A 20,992-nucleotide genomic window follows, 5' to 3' on the forward strand; every position below is an offset into this window, starting at 1 on the left:
AATTAAAACACCAGAAGACCACCAGAAGTTCCTACACGACAACGAGGAGGACCTCCAAAAGAGAGCCGTAGATTCTTGGCCTCCACCACCGGGATTACCACCAGGATCCATACCATCTGGAGGCGGCCCGGCACCACAGCTTCCGGAAAAGGACGACAAACTAGATACCCAACTGTGATACCCAAGAAGTAAACCGGGATGTCTCTACAGCTTCTTAGTTGGAATATAAATGGCGGGAATTCTCCAGAAAAACGCAGAAAAGTATTTCATACTTTGAAAAAAGAACAATTGGACATTATTTGCCTGCAAGAAACACATGTGACAAGACTCCATAGAAAAGTGCTAATCAACAAAAGGTTAGGCCAAGAATTTATTTCATCGGATAAAGTTAAGAAAAGAGGAGTGGTGATTTATGCAAAGGAGAACTTGTCCCCAAAATTTGTATTTAAAGACGAACAGGGCAGAATTTTGGCAATTGAAATCCAGACACAAGGTGAAAAGTTTTTAATTCTAGGAATCTACGCCCCAAATGATGGAAAATCGGAATTTTTTAAGAAGCTGCACGAGATTATGCTGGACTATTTGGACTATAACAACATTATCATGTTGGGAGATATGAACGGTGTCGCCTCAGTGAATATGGATAAGTCACAAAGTGCTAATATAACGAAAGATGGCAGGCTTCCAAAAACCTTTTTTGAAATGACTGACAATTTGGATTTGATCGACATATGGAGGATCAAGAACCCTCTAGGGAAAGAAGGAACTTTCTTTTCTGAGGCCCATATGACATGGACGCGAATCGACCAAATATGGATAACTAGAGGGCTGGCGCCTAAGACCAGAAAAGTGGAAATCTGCCCAAAAACCTGCTCCGACCACAACGCCTTGAGAATGGAATTGAGACTAAATACAACCGGATCGTTCAGATGGAGAATGAATGACGCCCTGTTAAGAGATCAGGAGATTGTTAAGAAGGCCCAAAAAGTTTTAAAGGACTATTTCGAAATAAACTTAAAGACAAATGTGGAAAAAAGAATAATTTGGGACGCAAGCAAAGCAGTGATAAGAGGGTTTCTAATACAACAGAACACGATTAAAAAAAGACTCTGGAATGAAAAGAAGGAGAAGATCTTGGAGAAAATAAGAGAAGGAGAGAGAAAACTGAGATCCAGGCCTAAATTAAAGGAAGTATTGAGAGAAGTGAAGTTTTTCCAGGCACAATACTCGAAACTGATAAATCAAGAGGTGGAATGGAAAATTAAACAAATGAAACAAAGATCCTTCGAATCTGCAAACAAATGTGGAAAATTGTTAGCCTGGCAGTTGAAAAAGAGACAAAAACTTAACACAGTTACAAATCTAGAGATTGAAGGGAGAATGGTTCAGAAACCCGATGAAATTAGAAGGTCCTTTCAGAGATATTTCAAAGAACTCTACTCTCAAAGGCCACAAAAAAGCTTAGAGGTGGACCAATTTGTTATAACTAATGGATTACAAAAAATACCCCAGGAAATGAGAGCAACCCTGAACTGTAATATTACAACCCAAGAAATTGAATGCGCCATTCAGAACCTCCAACTGGGCAAATCTCCGGGACCTGATGGGCTCACTTCCAAATATTATAAGGTACTGAAGGACTCATTGACACAACCATTGCTGGAAGTTTGTAACCAGATTATGGAGGGGAGGAAGGCACCGGAAACGTGGAAAGAAGCTTTCATCACGTTGATTCCAAAACTAGAATCTGAAAAAACTCAACTTAAAAACTACCGTCCTATCTCACTCCTAAATGTGGATTACAAAATTTTTGCAGACATTTTGGCAAGTAGGTTTAAGAAAGTCTTAAATGAAGTGATTCATAAGGACCAAGCAGGCTTTCTCCCTGGTAGGCATTTATTTGACAACACAAGAAACATCATTGACATTTTGGAGTTTTTACAGATTAATTCAAACACAAGAGCGGTGTTGATTTTTATTGATGCGGAGAAGGCCTTTGACAACATTTCTTGGCTGTTTATGAAGAAAAATTTGGAAAGGATGGGAGTAGGGCGGGGGTTTGAAAATGGAATAGAAGCAATTTATTCAGAACAAAAAGCCAAATTGATAGTAAACAACGTGGTGACAGAGGAGTTTAAAATTGAAAAAGGGACACGACAGGGGTGCCCTCTATCTCCTCTGTTGTTTATTTCAGTCCTGGAGGTGCTACTGAACATGATTAGAAATGACCGGTTGACACAGGGAATTGTGGTCGGAGAGAAACAATATAAACTGAAAGCTTTTGCAGACGACTTGGTATTAACATTACAGGAGCCAGCCTCTAGTACTAAAAGAGCGTTAGAATTAATTTCTGATTTTGGTCGGGTGGCGGGATTCAAGCTGAATAAACAAAAAACTAAAGTTCTAGCAAAAAACTTGACAACTACTGAAATAGAGGAGTTCAGAAAAGAAACAGAACTAAATGTGGTTAAAAAAGTAAAGTACCTAGGGGTGCACTTGACCTCCAAAAATTTGAATTTATTTAAGGATAACTATGAGAAATGTTGGTCAGAGATAAAAAGAGATCTGGAAACATGGTCAAGATTAAAACTTTCCTTGCTGGGCAGAATAGCTGCTATAAAGATGAATGTATTGCCGAAAATGCTATTTTTGTTTCAGTCCCTCCAGATCGTGGATAAGGTGGAATGTTTTGGAAAATGGCAGAGGGATTTATCTAAATTTGTCTGGCAGGGCAAAAAGCCCCGAATAAAGTTTAAAATACTAACAGATGCGAAAGAAAGAGGGGGGTTTGCCCTGCCGGACTTGAGGTTATATTATGAAGCTGCAGCCCTCTGCTGGTTGAAGGATTGGATTCTATTGGAGAACACCGACGTCCTTGACCTGGAGGGATTTGATAATGCTTTTGGGTGGCATGCATATTTGTGGTATGACAAGGTTAAAGTTCATAAATTGTTCAAAAACCATATTGTCAGAAGGGCAATTTTTATGGTCTGGTCAAAATATAAAGACTTATTGGAGAGTAAAACTCCGAGGTGGCTCTCACCGATGGAGGCCAAAGCACGTAAAAGACTCAATATGGAGGCCCACTGGCCTAAATATTGGGAAATAATTGAAAAAATTGGAGATAAATGGAGGTTACAGAGTATGGAAAAGTTAAAAAACAAGGTGCGAGATTGGTTGCATTATGCTCAAATCCAGGAAGTTTTTAAAGCAGACAAAAAAGTGGGTTTTCAGGAGGAAAAATCGAAACTAGAAACAGAGTTGCTTGAGCCAAAATCTAAGCTAACTTCGAGAATGTATAACTTGCTGCTTAAATGGAACACACAGGATGAGATTGTCAAATCCTCTATGATAAAGTGGGCACAGGATTTGGGGCATAACATTATGTTTGAAGACTGGGAAAGGTTATGGAACACCGGAATGAAATTCACGGCATGTACTGCCTTGAAGGAAAACATTATGAAAATGATATACCGGTGGTACATGACCCCAGTCAAGCTTGCAAAGATATATCACCTGTCCGATAATAAATGTTGGAAATGTAAGGAAGAGGAAGGGACATTTTTACACCTCTGGTGGACCTGCCCGAAAGTGAAGGCCTTCTGGGAAACGATACATAATGAATTAAAAAAGGTGCTGAGATTCACCTTACCTAAGAAACCGGAGGCCTTCCTTCTGGGCATGGTAGACCAGAGGATGGTCAAGAAAGATAGAACTTTCTTTATGTACGCTACTACAGCAGCGAGGATTCTGTTGGCAAAGCACTGGAAGACACAAAATCTACCCACATTGGAAGAATGGCAGACGCAGCTGATGGACTATATGGAACTGGCTGAAATGACTGGCAGAATTCGAGACTCGGGAGAAGAAGAAACGGAGGAAGTTTGGGAAAAATTTAAGGACTATTTGAAAAGGCATTATAAGTTGTATGAATGTTAAAAAATGCTCCTCTCTAGGAAGGTATAGCTTCAGTATCGGCAAATTTCTGAATTGATAAATAAGACACTATAAGACAGAAGTGAGGTAACGAAATATTTTTATTGTGTGGAAATTAAAAATTAATGCAATTGTATTGAAATGTTCACATCAGATAACACGATAAAATGGAAGATATATTGTTATATATAAAACAAGTTAACAAATTGCTGAGGTTTTGGTTACACAGGGAATGCAGTGCCCGGGAGATGGGGGGAGTCCATTGGATTTATGGAAGTATGTATTTGAAAGTGGAAATTTGTTTATTAAAAACCTAATAAAATATTTATAAAAAAAAAAAAAAAAAAATGTGTGGCTCCTGACAGAATATCCTAGGGTTGCCATACGTCCAGACTTTCTCAGACGTAGCCAGGATTCAACATTTTAAAACTGGGCAGGTCGCTTTAAATGTCCGGGGAAATATTTGCGTCTGGATTTTAACTTTTTGATATCTGACAACCCCATAATATCCCCAAGATAATTTGTTCCTTGAAAGAAAAAAGGTTGCTCACTCCATCCTTTCATACCCTCCAACATTTTTGTGATGAAAATAGGGATGTCCTGAGGAAAAGCGGAACATTCTGGGATCAAGCCAGAAACCAGGACGGTTTCTGTAAATCTGGGGCTGTCCCTGGAAAATACAGACACTTGGAGGAGCTGGCCACCACCCCAATATCTCTTTGTTTCTCTCAAACACACTCACTCATTCTCTGTCTTTCAGTCGCTTGATCACACCCTCTTTCTATCAGACATGCTCAAAACAGGAGGGATTTCTGGAGGTTAGAAAAGCTAGTTGAGAAGGGAGGGAATTATGAAGGGCAACTGATAATAGCACCAGATAAGCATTGATTTTCTTGGCAGCACCGGCTTTTGGGTCTTTGCAGGAGCCTTGGCGTCAAGATGGATCTCTTCGTTTGTTACCATAGTTTTCCGTGTATAAGACACCCCCATGTATAAGATGACACCTATTTCTTTTAAACCCCAAATTAAGAAATTAAGTTGTTTAGGGTGTGGGGGAGGTCACTTCCGCCAATCACTCACCCGTCTGCCCACCACTGACGATTGCTTGCCACAGCCACTACCAGTCGCACACCTTGCCGCAGCTGCCAATCGCCTGCCCGCCTAGCCACAGCCACCAATCACCTGCCCAGTTGCTGCAGCCACAGCCAATTGCCAGCAGGCCTTGCTTCAGCTACCAATCACCTGCCCAATCACTCCCCCCTCTGCATTCACTATCCATGTATAAGACGACACCCAATTTTTGCCCATTTTTTAGCAAAATGCATAATCTTATACACAGAAAAATATGGCAGATTATTCCATTGAGTTGTGGGCTGCGTAATCCCATTAATCCCTGTGCAAAACATCACCCAAGATGCGATGCACACCTGCCTGATTGAAAGCCAAAGCAAATGGAAGTTCTGTTGAGTCATCCATCCCCTTAAAATGAAGTCCCTCTCGAGTCTTTGCCTTTCTGCTTGCAGGAACACCTTGGTGCTGGAACTCATAAGAACATAAGAGGAGCTCTTCTGGATTAGAGGCCAGTGGCCTGTCTGGTCCAGCATCCCATCCTCACAGGGGCCAACCAGATGCCCGTGGGATACTGGATGTAGATCTGACTACTGGCAGCCATCCAGATTTTCCTCTGAATGCTGGGTTCATCTATAGGCAGCTGGGAATCTGAAGACTAGAAAGATGAGGTTTGTGAGGAAATGGCATTACGCTTATTCAATTAAACTGAAAGCACCAAGGGTCAACCGGAGTAAATCTGAGGCTTTCTCCAGCGCTGGTAATATTTAATTGGATTGAGGATAATGTGCCTGCACAGCAGATGCCTTTAGTAAGGGGCCCACAGGTATCATCCAGACTGACCCCCACAAGAAACACACAGCAGTAGGACCCTGATACTAGGAATTTTCGAGAAATCTTGGTGTTGAACTTATCTGCTTTTTTCTGAAACTTCTCCATGCCCTTTTTGAGGTGGGATGTCCCGCTGAAGGGAGTTCACCTTGCTGAAGTTTTGAGGGTTCAACTCCTGCATCCTTTCTTCATTCCTCCCTCTTCAGGTGATCAAGCAGCTGATGAAGAAGGAGTGCACCCTTGAATTTTCCCGTGACCGCAAGTCCATGTCGGTTTACTGCACGCCGGTGCCGACCAACCACAACTCTTCTGGCAGCAAGCTCTTCGTCAAGGTACCGGCTCATGGGCAGAGAGCCCTGCTCCACTTGGTGGCCACAGAATGCTGACCTTTTACAAGCTGGCAATGAAAGGGGAGCGGCAACAGAATGTTGCAGCGTGGGGTTCTCCTGCTGAGGGTTGGGAGGGAGTTCCAGAAGGTAGGTGCTGCCATGCTAAATGCCACTGAGCTCTGACATCGTGCAGAACAGGCCTTCTGATAGGAGGGCATCTGCAGAATGCCCTCTCCAGCAAAACACAGCGATTGGTTGGTTGTGTAGAGGACAATCTTTTAGGTATCTTGGTCCCCAAACTGCATAGGGCTTTGCACACCAATACCAGTTCAAAATCCGGCAAGCAAGGTGCCCTAGGCTGGAGGGAGTTTGTCTCCATAAGCCACCTAGTTACACCAACCACAATAGTAGCCCCATCAAGACCAAATTACCGTATTTTTCGCTCTATAAGATGCACCAGACCACAAGACGCACCTAGTTTTCGGAGGAGGAAAACAAGAAAAAGAATATTCTGAATCTCAGAAGCCAGAACAGCAAGAGGGATCGCTATGCAGTGAAAGCAGCAATCCCTCTTGCTGTTCTGGGTTCTAGGATAGCTGTGCAGCCTGCATTTGCTCCATAAGATGCACACACATTCCCCTTACTTTTTAGGAGGGAAAAAGTGAGTCTTATAGAGCAAAAAATACAGTACTTATTTTTTAAAATTAAATTTCTATACCGCAGTGGAAGAGTGTGCCAGTGGGAGGTAAAGTCGAACCGTTGGAGAGTTACAGCGCCTGCTGTAGCTATAGAGACCGATACAGGAGAGAGACATGTTTTGTTGCAGCTGGGGCAGAAGAAGGCTCCCAGTTTCACTATTACAGATGCACCACGGCGTTTCTTCTCTCTGCATTTACAATACAAAAACTCGAAAAACAGCAACCCATAATGTAATAACAAACTAAATCAATTGCAGTACTCCAGGCACAATTGGCGGACTCAAAACTCCCCATCGTCCCTCGCCATTGACCATACTGGCTGCTGGGGACTCCTGCTCTCCGCTGCTTTTCCTCCAAGGTTTTAGCTCTGGGCAAGGCTGAATCCTGGCAATGCTTACAAAACGTTTTAGTGAACCTGGAATCCGGGGGAATTGGCATTCTCTTACTTACTCATTACATATATACCCCACCTTTCATTCATCAGGGGCGTAACATGATGGTGCTATTCTTCTGTGAAGAAGCGTTTTCTGCTGCTTCTGCACAAGGGTTGTTCTGTCTATGTCACCGATTTCCCCTTTCCGTCTGGGTTTTGTAGTGACCTAATCAGGGTTCCCGGTATTCCACATAACTCTGCTCCGTTGTCCAAGCTTCCCCCTTCTGCGAAACATGCGGCATTTGAAGACTGGCAAAGCAGCACCACCTAGAGGAAATGCTGGGAATTGGCTGAGTTCCCAGTGAGCTAAACTATCACTGGGCTTAACCTCTACAATCGCTCACTTAGCAGAGCTTCTCATATGCAAGAGGATATCAGGAGGAAAACAAACAATTCAAAAGCCAGCATCCTTGCTATAGCAGGGTAGGGAGACCGGTTGCACCTCCAGCTCCCAGCAGTCCCAGCCAGCATGACCCACTGCCCAGGGATGATGGGAGTTGGAGTCTAATGCTGTCTGGAAGGCCACAGGTTCCTCACCCCTGGGATGCAAGGGGTCTGCACTGGAGGTGAAAATCACATTGCTTGTTTAAGAACATTATAAGAGCCCTGCTGGATTAAAACAATGCCCCACCTAGTCCAGCATCCTGCTCTCACTGTGGCCACCCAGATGCCCCAGTGAGAAACCCACAAGCAGGACCCAAACGCAAGAGCCCTCTACCCTCCTGTGGCTCCCAGCAACTGCTCTTCAGAAGCATTGCTGCCTCCACTTTTGGAGGCAGAAGCATAGCCATCATGGCCAATCTCCATTGATAGGCCACTCCTCCATGGTTATGTCTAATACTTTATTAAAGAAATCTAGGTTGGTGGCCATCACTGCCTCCTGAGGGAGGGAGCGCCATAGTTTAACTATGCACTGGGTGAAGAAGGACTTTCTTTTCTCTGTCCTTCCAACCTTCACCTTCATTGGATGTCCACGAATCGCAGTGGACACAGAGGGAATCACAGAGGGAGAAAAAAAGTTTCTCTGCTCCAAAAGGCAGAAAAGTAATTCCCTAAATAGCACACGCTCTTGTTTTACTTTTAAGTCTCTGTTTTCATGCAGAGGTATCGTCAATCAAATGCCCAGTGTTCATTTGTGAGTTCGGCTAAAGGACATATTCGCACTAAGACTGGTTGTTGTGTGGTTTTTTTTAAAAAAAAAAATCTGTCCTGCTGGGTAGGGATGGGGGTCTGAATTTGCTGCTCTTTTCATCAGACCTATCCAACCCAAGGATTTCTAAACTTACTGGTGGTTCAGCATACAACCCTCAACCAGATGATTCACCACTTCTGGATTTTTGAAGTGTTTTTTGTTTGCAAAAAGTGAACAGAAATTGCTTATTTTTAATGGCTTAGTTTTAAGACCGTTTTTCTCTCACGTAATGCAGAAAAAAAGGCTAAGCTATTACAACTAAAAATGGCGACTTTACAAATGTACAATGAAAACCTTTAAAATAGCAGCAAAAATGCAATAAAGCAGGAGGCGCCCAAACCATAGTCCATGTACCACCAGGAGCCTGTGAGCATCATTCAGGTGGTCCACGCTGTGCCTGTGAATTTGAAGAGGGCAGGCGGCACATCCATCCCATCAAATAATTCACATTGAATTTTAGCCCTGGCCCTTTAGTTGGCTCTCCATCCTCTGGGTGCTAATGGAACCCACCTGAGGAATGCAGCCCAGTGCTAGGGAACCCTCCAGCTCTTGGGCTGGTTGTCCTCCAATCTCTTACCCGTTTGCTTGCTTTCTGCATCTCTTAATGGGCCTGTCCTGTGACTTCCATACCTTTTCCAACAGGGCGCCCCAGAGAGCGTCATCGAGCGCTGCAACTACGTCCGTGTCGGCAACACCCGGGTTGCCCTGACTCTCTCCACCAAGGAGAAGATACTCTCCAAGATCCGGGAGTGGGGCACCGGCATCGACACCCTGCGCTGCCTCGCGTTGGCCACGAGAGACCACCCTCCCCGGAAGGAGGATATGCGCCTGGATGATTCCAGCCAGTTCATCAACTACGAGGTAAGGCAGAGTCAAGGAAGAGGCCAAAGAGCAGCCTGGTTTAGGATGGAGTGAGGTGGTTGGAGCAGTGCATGAGGAGCAGGGTTAAGGGGCTGTGTACAGTTCATAAAGACTTTAAGGCTCCCCAAGCTATCATTGTTTATATCCACCTTCAGCTTGGTGTTTGCCGGTTGTTTGGGACGACATCTGCCTTAGGTCTTATGGCTAATGCAGTTTGATAATTCTTTGGCTCATCAGAGGAGGCATTGGGGAAAAACCAGTTCTATCCTCAGCCATTCCTGACTACAACCACTAGGCACCCTCGGGCCTTTCTTAAAAAGGGCTTCCCTCTATAGAAAGTCTGGTGGGTACCACTCTTCAGGGGACTGATCCCTCCCTTCTCGTCCGGCCTGCAGACCAACCTGACCTTTGTGGGTTGTGTGGGGATGCTGGACCCTCCTCGGAAGGAAGTGATGCTGTCCATTGAGATGTGCAAGAAAGCCGGCATCCGGGTCATCATGATCACTGGTGACAACAAGGGGACGGCCGTGGCCATCTGCCGGAGGATTGGGATCTTCTCGGAGAGCGAAGAGGTGGCGGACAAAGCCTACACGGGGAGGGAATTCGACGACCTCTCGCCAGAGGACCAGAGCAACGCCTGCCGCTCTGCTCGCTGCTTTGCCCGCGTGGAGCCTGCCCACAAGTCCAAGATAGTGGAGTACCTGCAGTCATTCAACGAAATCACAGCTATGGTGAGCTTTGGAAACGGGGACTCCCTGACTGTCTTGTTGCATCTGAAGCCTCCAAGCATGTTCCTGAATCAGATTTCGGAGCTAGCTGACTCCAAATCCCCTTCCAGTTGCTGGACCTGTAGATAATCTTGGGAAATAGCTTGGGTGGGAGTGGATTGGGCCCAAGGCACCTGAAAGATCGTGTCTCCCTATATGAAGCTGCCCAGGTGCTAAGATCCTCAGGTGAGCACCTTCTCCCAGTCCCTTCAGTATCAGAGGTGTAGCTGGTGGTGACCCAAGATAGGGCATTTTCTGTGGCTGCTCCCATATTGCAGAATTCTTCTTCTTTTTCTCCTCCTCCTCCTCCTCCTCCTCCTCCTTCTTCCCTCCCAATAGAGTAGGCCAAGACCTTCTTGTTCAGACAGAAACCTTTGGGAATTAAGGTGCAGACAGTGCTGCCCAATGGGCTGCTGTCAGGGCAAACTAGATTTTAATTGCTGGTTCTAAATGTGCATTTTAACTCATTTGTTTTTAACACTTCGTATTTTATAACGTGTTTAAATGTTATAGGCTTGCTGGCTTCCCACAGGCGTCTGGTTTGCCCCTGTGAGAAGACGATGCTAGCCTAGATGTCTCTTCTTATGTTCCTTCCAGTGATGAGGGTTTTTCTTTGTGCTCCAGACCGGCGACGGAGTGAACGATGCCCCGGCGTTGAAGAAAGCCGAAATCGGCATCGCCATGGGCTCCGGCACAGCGGTGGCAAAGTCAGCGGCGGAAATGGTCTTGTCCGACGACAACTTCTCCACCATCGTCGCAGCCGTGGAGGAGGGCCGCGCCATCTACAACAATATGAAGCAATTCATCCGCTACCTCATTTCCTCCAACGTTGGAGAAGTGGTCTGGTAAGTGCCTTCTCCCTCCATTCTGGACCCAGGAATGCCTGTGGCCTTCCAGACGGGTGCCGACTCACACCAGCCAATCATCACGGGCAATGATGGAAGTTGTTGTCCAAAATATCGGGAGGGTGCCTTCAAAGCCATCAAAGAATGTGTAAATGCGCCTTGTTTGCTTTGTCCATTGTGTGCTCCCCAGCAGACAAGTTTGGCTTGAGCATGGGTTCCACTCCTAATTCATAAGCTTTATAATAATAAAGCAGGGGGTCCCCAGAGAGCCAGATCTTTATCTCCCCCACAAATGGGCTGACTTTGACAGGTGGGAAGAATGCAGAATTGCACACCAGTACATCAGCTGACGGGCAGGGAGTTCAGTCCTGTTTTTTGAAGCGTTGAGGTACACCGGAGCTTTCACCACAGAGAACTAAGCAGAACAGATGTTCTGGTCGAGAACTGGGTGCCTCTCAGGTGATAGATGGGAGGAGAGTATTAGATGGTCCAGCAGGAGGGGGGCACGAGTCCATTACAGCTTCAGATATTAGGGATGTGCCTAATTTGTATATGATCGGCAGTGGTACTTGGGTTGTAATATGTTGAGTGTGAGTGATCTATGTAAAAGGGGTTGACGGGGGCAATGTTGGAATCAACGAACGCTTGTGGTGGTTGTGTGAAACGGGTTGGTGAGTAAAATGGGATGAATGATTGCATGCATGTTGTGGCGCTTGAAATTTATACCACCTTGCAGGGCTCTCCAATTTTATTCATTCCTTATTACATTTGTGGATATTGTTAATGCATTTTGTTACGCGACACGTTTGATGTGGTTTTATTGTACTGATTGTGTGTGCAACCCACTTCAATATCTTTTAGCTAGCAGCGTGGTCTATAAATGGAAATAATAAACTCACTATGCCTCAGCCAATAGGCGGGGAGTTCAATCCTGCTTTCCAGCTGCATCTCTACTTGCCCTGCATTTCATGTCACAAATGGGGGGGAACCCTGGAGGTTTCCAGTCCTTGGTTTCTGGAAACCAGGCCTTATGAGGAATGGTTGAAGGAGCCGGATATGTTTAGCCTGGAAAAGAGGACACTGAGAGGAGATTGGATAGCCATCTTCAAATATCTCAAGGGCTGTCACATGGAGGAGGGAACAAGCTTGTTTTCTCTTGCTCTGGAGGGTAGGACTCAAACCAGTGGCTTCATGTTACAAGAAAGGAGATTCTGTCTAAACATCAGGAAGAGCTGATGATAAGAGCTGTTTGACAGTGAATGGTCACCTTCAGGAGGTTGTGAACTTTCCTTCCTTGAATGTTTTTAAGCAGAGGCTGGACAGCCATCTGTCATGGTTGCTTCAGTTTAGATTCCCGCATCACAGGGGGTTGGACTAGATGTCTTTTTGAGTCCCTCCCAACTCTACAATTCTATGATTCCCTGAAATCTGGCCCACAGACCTGAGGTTTATCACTTGTGTGATAAAAAAAGAAAAGCACTGGGAGTGAAATCAAGTCATGGTAGAATTTCTGTGTGTTTCTTTCCCCCAGTATCTTCCTGACAGCCATCCTGGGCCTCCCCGAAGCATTGATCCCAGTCCAGCTGCTTTGGGTCAACCTGGTGACCGATGGGCTGCCAGCGACGGCTCTGGGCTTCAATCCGCCTGACCTTGACATCATGGACAAGCTGCCGCGGAATCCCAGGGAGCCTCTGATCAGCGGGTGGCTCTTCTTCCGCTACCTTGCCATTGGAGGTGAGAAACGCCCCCCCCCCCAGGCCATGTTCAACACTAGGGATTAGGGACAAGAGGAGAATTTTAGAGAGACTGCTTTAACTCCCATTCGCAGCACAGAGTTTAGAAGTTCCCACAGGGAGACTGTGTGTGTAGAGTCAGGTCCTCTCTGAGGACCTTTGCCCAGAATGCATCAGAATCCAGCAGGTGTCAGGTGACTGTGGGGCGGGGCTAAGGGTGGAGCATCACAGCCTCTTCATCCTCGCAACCCCTTAGTGTGGTTAAAAGGCTAGTGAGATTTTATCTCAGGTGTAGCTCCCGTTCTAAACCAAATCTCCGTAGTTACAGCCAATGACGAGCACCAAGGAGAGCCACATAAAATGCATTATCCATTGGTGTATAATAGGGTGAAAAGGAATAAAACAAAATAAAATACCAGAATTGGCCTTTTTGGTGGTGGCTCCCTGTTTGTGGAATGCTCTCCCCCAGGCCTGGCGCCATCATTATACGTCTTAAGACGCCAGGCTAAAACATTCCTTTTTAACCAGACCGGTGGCCTTCTAGAGTGGGTGGGATGTTTTAATGCATTCCCTCTTTTCCTATCTAGTTTTAATGTATTTATGGGGGTTAAGCTTTTTCGCAAGTTGCTTTGAGTTGCCATGGCAAAAAAACGACTAGTAAATTCATTTAATTATAAGTAACTGAAAATAGCACGGCATGAAACAAAATGGGCATCAACGTTTTGTCATTGCGTCACAAACTCCATAGAGGAAAACTGCAAAATGTCTGGGTCAGTTCCTGGTGGGTTTTGCTTAGCTGGAGCGTTGCACTTGGCTACTCTGAGAGCGAGAGATATGTCGCCTTCCCTTCTTCCTTCCAATCACATCTTTGTTGCAGTTAGATATCAAGCCTTCTAGGCAAGGCTTTGTTCGCTGATTTAATGTTCTATAGTGCCCAGCCTCTTAACAAGGCAGTTAACAGGTCTACTCAGTAGTAAATCCCCCTGGGGCCAATGGGACTTATTCCCAGATAAGTGGGAAGAGCAGTACTGTATTGTAGCATCTCTGACCAAGGGTCTAATTCTGCCTGCCAGGGCCTTCCATTGTCCTGTGTTTTGGACAAGACAAATCCCACCCACCTGCCTCAGCCTATGCCTTCTCCCCACTGCACAATGTAGGCCAGCTAAAGAAGCCACATGAGCGAAAGGGGAATGTTATGTACTGAGTTGAATAGGATCCAAAATGCAGCCGTCTGGTTGGTCCTAGAACAATAGGATTCAGAATGCAGCAGTCTGATTGGTCTGCAGGAGCCACCCAATCCAACTCCGGGTGGAAGTGAATCCGCAACCAGATTGGCCTACAGGAGAATCCCAGAATTAGCCAATCACATGGGGCCCATTGTGTAAATAATGTATATAAAGCAGACATTTCGGGGGAACTTCCATTCCTCACTACTCTGAGCTGAATAAAGAGCATGAAATCCACACTCGACTCCGAGTATATTTCAGGGAAATTGTAGACACCTCCCATCAGTTGGTTGGCAGCAACTGCAAAGATATGTCCTTTCCAAGCGCCAACAATCAGCTGATTGCTTGGGCTTTCCTCTCTTAACAACTGTGCCAAAGTGACATCATTGTGATGTTGTGTGATGGACAGGCCGGGGTCCCTGCCCACTCGCCAGACATGTCCCATGGGAGGTGGAGTATAAAGCTTGTGGTATTTAGCTTGCACCATCAAAAATGCGGGTGAACAGAAGCTGCCCCGGGAGAGTCTTTTGATTAAGTAGCCTTTGAAACAAATAAATGATGCCCAGAGTGGGGCTGCCCTGTAAAGCCTGCTTGGAGGATACGGCTGCTGTCGAATGGCTGCCTTCTGAAGGCAGCACAATAGCACACAGAGTTTCGCCTGTGTGATCAATTACTTTTTCCTCCTTTCCTTGCAGTGTATGTTGGCTTTGCCACTGTGGGTTCAGCTACCTGGTGGTTCTTGTATGACCCCGAAGGACCACAAGTTACCTTCCACCAGCTGGTAAGTTGATAGTCCAGTGCAGGGAAAACACATGAGAATATCAGAAGAGCCTGGATCTGGCCCATCTAGTCCAGCATCCTGCTCTCACAGTGGCTGACACACAAGCAAGATCTAATCGCAAGAGGACTTTCCCCTCCTGCAGCTTCTGTTATTCAGAAGCATTCCTGCCTCAGACCACGGAGGCAGAGCATAGCTATCAAGGAAGCCTAGTTATTCTTGTTGTCAACCCACAGGAATAGCTATATCGTGACTGCTGCTAGCAAAACAGGGAAAAAAGTACCATATTTTTTGCTCTATAAGACTCACTTTTTCCCTCCTAAAAAGTAAGGGGAAATGTATGTGCATCTTATGGAGCGAATGCAGGCTGCACAGCTATCCCAGAAGCCAGAACAGCAAGAGGGATTGCTGCTTTCACTGCGCAGCGATCCCTCTTGCTGTTCTGGCTTCTGAGATTCAGAATATTTTTTTTTCTTGTTTACCTCCTCCAAAAACTAGGTCATCTTGTGGTCTGGTGCGTCTTATAGAGCGAAAAATACGGTAATTTAATTTTTAGGAGCAAAAGGCTCCTCTGGAACCTGTTGGTAGTGGTGGTGAAAGATCCCCCCATCTCCAGACTTGTGTTTATATTCTCCTGCCCACAGAGGAACTTCATGCGATGCACAGAGGACAACCCCATCTTCGAAGGCGTCGACTGTGAAATTTTCGAATCGCGTTACCCGACCACCATGGCGCTCTCTGTGCTGGTGACCATTGAGATGTTAAATGCACTCAACAGGTAAGGCATTGCCGGCCAGGCATCTCCTTCTCTTAAAAAAAGGTTTGGGTATGAAATTAAGAAGAAATGGTCCGGCAAATGGGAACTGGCTAACACAGGTACAGTCTGTGGCCCGTTTAATCCAGGAAGGGGATTTTCTGCATCACGTGTAAATCATACATAGATGTGCAGAGAACCTTGACATCTGCATGTGCTTCTGAATCATGCAAGTACAAAATCATTTGGGTAGAGCATGCTCTGTGGCATTAATTATTGTTGCCACTAGTGGAAAATGCCTAGAGTTGCGCAGGAATTATGAGAAACCAAAAAAAACCCCACCACAGTGTAGTTTGGAGTAGTTTGGATTTGATATCCCGCTTTATCACCACCCGGAGGAGTCTAAAAGCGGCTCACATTCTCCTTTCCCTTCCTCCCCCACAACAAACACTCTGTGAGGTGAGTGGGGCTGAGAGACTTCAGAGAAGTGTGACTGGCCCAAGGTCACCCGGCAGCTGCATGTGGAAGAGCGGGGAAGCGAACCTGGTTCACCAGATTACGAGTCCACCGCTCTTAATCACTACACCACACTGGCTCTCTGTCACACTGGCAGTTTTGAAAAGTTTTGGTCCACCATCGTGATTCCAAGTGGCTTCCAAACAAAGACCAAAACCTGAAAACCGCTTTCCAAAATACAGTGGTACCTCGTGTTATGTACATAATCCATTCTGGAGGTCCGTTTGTAACAGGAAACCGCTCGTAACATGAGTAGCGCTTTCTGTAATGACGCTTCCTGCTGCTGCCGCGCCACCGGAGTGCGACTTCCACTTGCATTCTGGAGCAAAGGTCGCAACAAGGGGCATCTACTTCCGGGTTAGCGGAGCATGTAACCCGCAGCATTCGTAAGGGGGACGGGGCCACCACCGTCATCGTCTTCGTCATTATCACCAATATCAAAAGTATCATTATAATACGTTTGTAATATAGCACATTGGACTTTAATTTGGGTCATGGGTTTTTTGGGGCTTGAGTAAAGTGACAGGCGCAGGTGGCGATGTGGGTTAAACCACAGAGCCTAGGACTTGCCGATCAGAAGGTCGGCGGTTCGAATCCCCATGACGGGGTGAGCTCCCGTTGCTCGGTCCCTGCTCCTGCCAACCTAGCAGTTCGAAAGCACGTCAAAGTGCAAGTAGATAAATAGGTACCACTCCGGCGGGAAGGTAAACGGCGTTTCCATGCACTGCTCTGGTTCGCCAGAAGTGGCTTAGTCATGCTGGCCACATGAACCGGAAGCTGTACACCGGCTCCCTCGGCCAATAAAGCGAGATGAGCACCGCAACCCTAGAGTCGGTCACAACTGGTCCTAATGGGGTCCCTTTACCTTTAAAGTGACAAAATTTGGGGAGGTAAAGCTGATGGTCTCTCCTATCCTTTTCATGGGTGAATTATGGGGGGAAGAAGGATGCATGTGCAAAATGGAGGGGGCGCATAGCAAAGTTTTCCTGTGATGTTTCTGGTCACACTCACCAGAGTAAATGATATTTAGTGTGACTAGATGGTGTGTTGATTTTAAAAAACCCACAGTTCCATAACTCAACAGGTACTGCAGTGTGAAAGGAACGTTAGGGATCAGGGCAGAAGCTCTAGCATTATAATCAGGAAAACTAACCCAATACTCCCAACGTCTGAATGCACCCCATCTCTCCCACAGCGTGTCTGAAAACCAGTCGCTGCTCAGGATGCCTCCTTGGCTGAACCTCTGGCTCCTGGGGGCCATTGTCATGTCCATGGCTCTGCACTTCCTGATCCTCTACATGAAGCCATTGCCTGTAAGTAGATAGAACCTGCATTTTTGAGGGCGGCCAAATGCAGACGAGACCTAGGCTGCCCGTGCCTGAAATCCCCATCTCCTGCTCCACTATTAAAGGTGCATGAGACAACCCTCACCCCATCCTCTTCAGCATCTGACCACCCAGACACCATGAGAGAGGGGAAACCTTGGACCCCAAGAAAGATGCTACCTGCTCTCCCACTTTCTGAGCAGGCTGGGTCCACATGTGGTCCCTTTCAGGACTGGACTTGGCAGGGTAAACATAACCAGTTGCCTTGTTACTGAGGCAGGAAGTTGGTCCTATAAAGGAAGTTGTACCCTGGGGAGCAGGCAGTGGGATTAGCTGGGGGGGCACTAAGGCCCCATCCACATGTCCACTTGTGCCATGCCTAGAAAGCGTGAGTCTAAGCACTTTTCCACTTGCCCAGCTCCTTCCAAGGGAATACCCACTCTCTAGCGATAGATTGGAACAAATGGCAATCCAGGGGGAACCCAAATTGCTGTTTGCTCCGATTGAGCTCTAAAGAGCGGTTCTAAGAGGCCAGCAGGAGGTGCAAATGAGCATCAGACCTTGAAAAGCTGGCATCACTGGATCCATTTCATTGAACTGGTGTTTAGAATATAGTTTAGTTTTCATTGGCTTTTGAATAAATGTGCAATTAATTGTTACTGTTTTGATTTTTGTGTGTGTTATTGCCTTCCTTAGTGCAAACCGCTATTCTCAATAATGCTTTTTTATAGGATAGGGGGCACTGGAGATGAGTTTATGGAACCAAGGGGGCAGTGGCCTGGAAAAGTTTGCAAACCCCTGGTCTCAAGCAAGTATGGAGCAACCTGTGGCCTTCCAGGTGGCCTCCGACTCCCATCACACCTGAACATTGGCTATGCTGACTGGGGGCTGATGGGAGTTGGAGTCCAACAGCATCTGGAGGAACTCAGGTTCTACATTCCTGATCTAGACCAACAGCTGCTCTCTGGAGTCTCAGTTAGAGATCTTCTCCGTTGAAGCTTCTGTTTGATGAAGTGGAGACACCAGACATCAATCATACAACCTCCCGTGTGCAAACTTTCCCCATATGTTTTTCTCCCTGCTGGGAGACCCATTGTGGGCTAACATTGTATATATTTGTTTAAATTCACATTTAGAGGTTGTTGCCCCCCCCCCCGAAGCAAAAACATTATCCAGCAAGAAAAATATTGCATTGTGACGTACTCCCATTCGTGGTTCTAGTTATGAAGTTACACCCTGCTCTAGGAAACTCCATTCCGTTTCTCCTCCCCTTTTTCGTGTTTCCCTCTGCAGACACTCAGCAAGCTCATTGGGCTGCTGGAAGTGTCGCCATGCTTGGGGATCTTTTTCTATAAAAAAAACTAAGCAGTGCTATAAACCTCAGGGTTGCCACTGCAAGTCTGCTGATTCCTGTGCCTGGACAGTGCCGTATTGGTTACATAATGATTGGCACTTGCCTCTGAACAGAAGGACAGGTGTGATACATATCCTCTCCTTGCTTCCCAGCTGATCTTCCAGGTGACACCACTTAGCTGGCCCCAGTGGGTAACGGTGCTGAAAATCTCCTTGCCGGTTATCCTGCTGGATGAAGGACTCAAGTACCTTTCCCGCAATCATTTAGATGGTGAGTGTGTCCTGTGGTGGGGTTGGCAGTCCTCTCCTTCTTTCCTGCATGTGCATGGGTCACTTAGGAACCCAGCTAGCAGGGTCACAATTATCATAATAATGATAACAATAAAAATATATTATTTATACCCTGCCCATCTGGCTGGGTTTCCCAAGCCACTCTGGACAGATTCCAAAAGAATATTAAAAACACGATAGAACATCAAACATTAAAAACTTCCCTAAACAGGGCTGCCTTCAGATGTCTTCTAAAAGTCAGATAGTTGTTTATTTCCTTGACATCTGGTAGGAGGGCGGTCCACAGGGCAGGCGCCACCACCGAGAAGGCCCTCTGCCTGGTTCCCTGTAACCTCACTTCTCGCAGGGAAGGAATTGCCAGAAGGCCCTCGGAGCTGGACCTCAGTGTCTGGGCCAAACGATGGGGGTGGAGACGCTCCTTCTGGTATACTGGGCTGAGGCCATTTAGGGCTTTAAAGGTCAGCACCAACACTTTGAATTGTGCCCAGAAATGTACTGGGAGCCAATGTATCAGCACAGATAAGAGACAAGCAGAGCTCTGCGAGGTCCGGCCAGTGGCTCATCTGGTCCAGCATCTTGTTCTCATAGTGGCCAACTAAATGCACCAGTGGGAAACCGGCAAGCGGGACACGAGTACAAGAACACTCTCCCCGCACTCCTGTGATTTCCAGCAACTGGTATTCAGGAATCTTGGTTGAGGTACCTTGTCGAAATGTTTTTTGAAGGTCCAAGTCCACCGTGTCCACTGGATCACCTTTTTATCAGGGTTTCCCCAATTTGGGTCTCCAAATTTGGACTACAACTCCCATCATCCTTAGCTAGCAAGACCAGCGTTCAGGGATGATGGGAACTGTAGTCTGGAAACAGCTGGAGACCCAAGTTTTGGGAAATCCTGACCTATATGATTGCTGACACTTGTAGAACTCTTAACAAGTTTGTGAAACAGGACTTGTCCTTGCAGAAGCCAGGGAGTAAGTCCCACTGAGCTCAGTGAGGTTCACTTCTGTAGAAATGGACAGTTTATATGAGAAACTGTCATTCTTCAGAAGTTGTTTTGAGTGACTTTGAAACTCCCTGCCTAGGGGCCTCAGGCAGGTACTGTTTTATGTTACTGCTTTATAATCTTTTTGAAATCCAGTCTGAGGGTTTTTCCTTGCAATCAAGCGGCATCTAAATTATATGAAATAAATAAATAAAAATTGCAATTGTAAGTCTAAACAGAAGTTTGCTGTAGCATTCATTATTGTATTTTAATATTTTGTTAAAAGCTGCCCAGAGTGACTGGGGAAACCCAGCCAGATGGGCGAGGTATAATTGTTATTATATTATTATATTATATTATATTATATTATATTATATTATATTATTAATATTATTATTATTCATAACCACGACTAAGCTGCTCCTGTCCAGGTGGGGTCGTAGTTGGCTGCTAGAAGCTATGTGAGTGCCATGGATATCACATGGCCTTCCAGGGACAGAGCTGGCTCTATCCCCACACACAGACAACACACAAAGTGTAAATCTGATCCTTAGGGGAGAATGCAATCCCATTCAAGCAGGTTGGGTACCAGCTCTCTCTGCTTCCCACTCCTGCTATTGCATTGCAGGAATTTACAAATCCTCTTAAATCGATTGTGGCGTTTTTCTCCTTCTTTGCCTGCCAATGTAACCTGCTCTCTTGGAGACCATAAAAGGCCCCTTTGAAGCACAGCAGGATCTCCATAGTGACTCATTACCGGTGGGCATAGAACAGAGTCTTTGTGTCTGCCTTGGATGCTGAGAGCATGTCGTTCCCCCTGTCATAATATGGCCTTGTAGGGTAATCCTTTGCTGTCGTTAACTTGGAGCCAAATTGACATGTGCAAAGGGGGGGGGAGTGCTTTACGAGAAGACCAAACCCATTCCCCCCCCTCCAGGAGGGTTTCTGGCATTGTTTTGCTTTTTAAGCAAAGAGAAATGCTGTCTACTACCTGACTTTATGTCAGGAAGGCGGCTTTCATGCTTTGAGGGCTTTTAAACAAAGATCTGTCAGGGATTCTTTAGCCTCGGTCCC

At 46.1% G+C, this 20,992-nt stretch overlaps 1 protein-coding gene across 3 annotated transcripts in view; it reads left to right on the forward strand.

The window, feature by feature from the left end:
• The window catches only part of ATP2A3 (ATPase sarcoplasmic/endoplasmic reticulum Ca2+ transporting 3), a 94,189-nt gene that overhangs the window by 66,904 nt on the left and 6,293 nt on the right, over positions 1-20,992 (forward strand). For all 3 annotated transcript variants that reach the window (XM_081890261.1, XM_081890262.1, XM_081890263.1), the window contains 9 exons: positions 6,042-6,167; positions 9,130-9,348; positions 9,744-10,079; positions 10,740-10,960; positions 12,492-12,694; positions 14,615-14,700; positions 15,342-15,475; positions 17,163-17,280; positions 18,799-18,916. In XM_081890261.1, coding sequence (XP_081746387.1) covers positions 6,042-6,167; positions 9,130-9,348; positions 9,744-10,079; positions 10,740-10,960; positions 12,492-12,694; positions 14,615-14,700; positions 15,342-15,475; positions 17,163-17,280; positions 18,799-18,916 — 1,561 coding nt within the window. The remainder of the gene's footprint in view (positions 1-6,041; positions 6,168-9,129; positions 9,349-9,743; positions 10,080-10,739; positions 10,961-12,491; positions 12,695-14,614; positions 14,701-15,341; positions 15,476-17,162; positions 17,281-18,798; positions 18,917-20,992) is intronic.

Source organism: Podarcis melisellensis (assembly GCF_964234715.1).
Source record: "Podarcis melisellensis genome assembly, chromosome: 15".
Classification (NCBI taxonomy): Eukaryota; Metazoa; Chordata; class Lepidosauria; order Squamata; family Lacertidae; genus Podarcis; species Podarcis melisellensis.